Source organism: Dendroctonus ponderosae, unplaced genomic scaffold, assembly GCF_020466585.1.
Source record: "Dendroctonus ponderosae isolate FM_Combo_2020 unplaced genomic scaffold, Dpon_F_20191213v2 Dpon_F_20191213_449, whole genome shotgun sequence".
Taxonomy (NCBI): domain Eukaryota; kingdom Metazoa; phylum Arthropoda; class Insecta; order Coleoptera; family Curculionidae; genus Dendroctonus; species Dendroctonus ponderosae.
In genome coordinates this window covers 13,755-16,725 of record NW_026018663.1, presented here as the reverse complement: position 1 = coordinate 16,725, position 2,971 = coordinate 13,755, and the positions used below count along the sequence as shown (strand labels likewise).

The 2,971-nt window shown below is 32.7% G+C and overlaps 1 protein-coding gene across 3 annotated transcripts; it reads left to right on the top strand.

The window, feature by feature from the left end:
- The first annotated feature begins 1,976 nt into the window (after positions 1-1,976).
- Positions 1,977-2,550, top strand: LOC109546983 (NADH dehydrogenase [ubiquinone] 1 alpha subcomplex subunit 6). 3 transcript variants are annotated; one of them, XM_048666272.1, is made up of 3 exons: positions 1,977-2,147; positions 2,204-2,334; positions 2,405-2,550. In XM_048666272.1, the coding sequence occupies exons 1-3, from the start codon at positions 2,021-2,023 to the stop codon at positions 2,531-2,533; spliced, it is 387 nt and encodes a 128-aa protein (XP_048522229.1). In that variant the 5' UTR covers positions 1,977-2,020; the 3' UTR covers positions 2,534-2,550. The 3 variants fall into 3 exon arrangements, with proteins under 3 accessions (XP_048522229.1, XP_048522228.1, XP_019773742.1); XM_048666271.1 differs by having other exon boundaries at positions 2,201-2,334; XM_019918183.2 differs by having other exon boundaries at positions 1,982-2,147; positions 2,219-2,334.
- The last annotated feature ends 421 nt before the right edge of the window (positions 2,551-2,971 follow it).

Genomic DNA, 2,971 nt, shown 5'->3' with positions numbered 1-2,971 from the left:
TCGAATCAGAGCCTTCTAAGGGCACTCAGAACAAAATAACTGACACTTTCCCAACCACCAAATAAATACCGACGAAGGGCTAAATTCCTACCACGTTTGTACGATACACACAGCCCAAGGAGATACAAATAGAGCAGGAGTTAATTAACTGAATACGAGAAGCTGCTTGATGGGGATAATAATAAGATAATAAGAGTGGATAATAAGGAGATTACACAGGCACTAGCTTGTTTGGAGTTAACCATTCAAATGTTTGGTGTTATATGGTTTATTTTTAAACACCAATATTCGAGGTTATGAGAACAGGTTGACATTTCGTCAACAAATCTTGTTGAATTTACCGTTTATCCTCGTCTATCTTATGTATAATTCCATGGTTACCGGAGTTTTAAATAATTACGAAGCAACAGGAATCTGCAATATTAATTAGGCAGATTACCTTGAAAAACATTGCTGCCGTATTTCTGATATAGTTTTTTGCAAATTTATCAGTTTTTAATAACAATTAATTTATTTTACTATTTTTTCTGTACTCCTATAACAGCGCCAGACAACACCTCCAGCGGAATGACGCCAATTTTGAATCACCCTGTATATCCTGTATCCTATGACTTTATCCATATGTTATATTGGCTTCTTTACCACACATTTACTTAATTATTTTTGTTATCGCGCTTATATGCATTACCACTTGATTTGGCCTTGACCCTTTAGGAATGAACAAAGACTAGACACTGCGCATTCAGACATGCAAATAATGTGGGTGATACTGATGAGTCAATAGCCACATTAAATATAAACAAATTTCTTAGTTTGGGTTTTGAAGTTATAGTGGCATTGCTAAAAATGTTTTTCCATTTAATCTCTGGCCAAATACTCCGTTCTTAGTGCAGACTTTTATCTTTTTTAAGTCATTCTGTTTTCTATTATTGCTATTCTCTTATCTTTTTTATACCTATATCATGGGACAATTCAGAATCCCGAATTGATAGGAATTGGTTGCTTTTTCTGTTCTGATTGCAAATGAGATTTAAAAAAATATTGGTTTATACGTAAAATATATATTTTTTTGTTATATTACACCTATAAATATAAAAACCAATTACAGTCACATGCTGCTTGTGAAATTTGCTTTACATACTATTAAACTCTTATCAGCTTCAAGTGTTCATTTATTTTCGAGATTGATTTCGTTTGTCGCTTTTGTTTATGTGTTCGTTTATTATGAGTACTTTTTTCAAAACCCACTTTGCCTAATCAGACTAGAGGCGATATTAGATTATACGGCGCAGATGAGTAACTTTTATTGTCGAACTATATAATTGTCTAATAACACTGCAAATACTGTAACTTCCAAGAAATTGCTTGTTGTTGAATGCTCATTAACCGATTCATAACGACGTTAGGAAATTATGGAAATAATAGATACAGAGTGATTTTTAAGTTTTTTTTCGTTTAACACAAACACAGACACGACATTTCTTTCAAATATGAAAATTAATGGAGATTCCACGTGCTAAAACCTGAAATTACAAAAAAATACTTAACAACATTGATGCTACTTTGGCCAGGTATATCTCAAGAACCATTAGAGCTATAGCAGGGCTTCATTCCTTCTGCTGACTGAAAACGTGCACTTTCGAAATAGTTCTTAATAATAAAAGTCAAGAACTGTTTGACCTACAGTGCTCATTTTCTTACCTCTGGGTAGAGGACTAAGAAAACCATTTATTTAATGGTCATATTAAAGTCAGATATATTAGCAGTGCAGGCAAAAAGCAATGATTTGATTTTGTCATTTTATCAAAACCCCATAACATATTTTCTGACAATCTTAAATATAAGTGATCTTCAGAATGTCCCTAAATTATATCATCTTTCTTGGTAATTGAGTAAATCCAGGTACAAAAATACGCTAAACTGATGGTTGGAAAAATATGAAGAATCAATTTTCATATAAAAAACACCGTTAATAATTATCCCGTACGATAAGTATTATTGTCAATGTCAGTGGCTAAAGATGGCATCTGAAACTAAGAAAAAATTCTTTAAAGAAGTTCGACCCATTCTGTCCTTGGACCATCACGAAGCCAGAAGGCGAGTTCTCAACTTGTACAAAGCTTGGTTTAGGCAAATTCCTTTCATGGGTAATCAGTTTCACTAGCAATGTTACCTAAAAATTATTTGCGTTATGTTATAGCAGGGTTTCATTTTTCAGTAAAATATTATGATGTAGAATTTAGTGAAACTCGCTGCAAACAAAAGCTCAGGGAGGAATTCACAAAACACCCTCAGATTAATGATATCAGAATTATTGATATGCTTGTAATCAAGGTATGAATCTCATACTATATGAGAAAACTGTAGTTTGTGGCTACGTGTTTGTTTCTGCTGTTGCTTGTAGGGTCAAATGGCTCTAAATGAAGTAGCAGAAAAGTGGATTTCAAGACGAGGTGTTGCCCAGTATTTTAATAAACCAAGCGACCCAACACGTGATTGTTTCTTAGCAAAATTTCTCAAAGGCAATGATTAAATGCATTTTTATGAATATTAGTTTCTTATGATTGCACTAATGAATTATTTTTCAAATAATTAAGTTTAGTCAAATCTATAGTAGTAAGTAAATTTATCTACGAAGTCGTCTGGATTTCAGTTTTTGGTTTAATTTTAGCAGCCAGTAGAGCAAGTCGTATCCATAATAAAGCAAATTTACTTAATAGGTGATAATGGCACCCGAATTCGATTGCTTGTAAATATGCATTATACATGAATGATACACATGTAATTTTAGACAAATTAATTTGTTTTTAATTCTATACATGTTGCTAGTTTGGCATCATTCAACTGAAAAAAAACTTACAGAGTTGAAAAGAAACCGGGAGAAGTCGCTTTATATTATTCCCAGACAAAGTATAAAGTGAGAAAAAATTCGCCGTATGGAGGCTTAAGAGTTTACTACAGCTTATTAGAA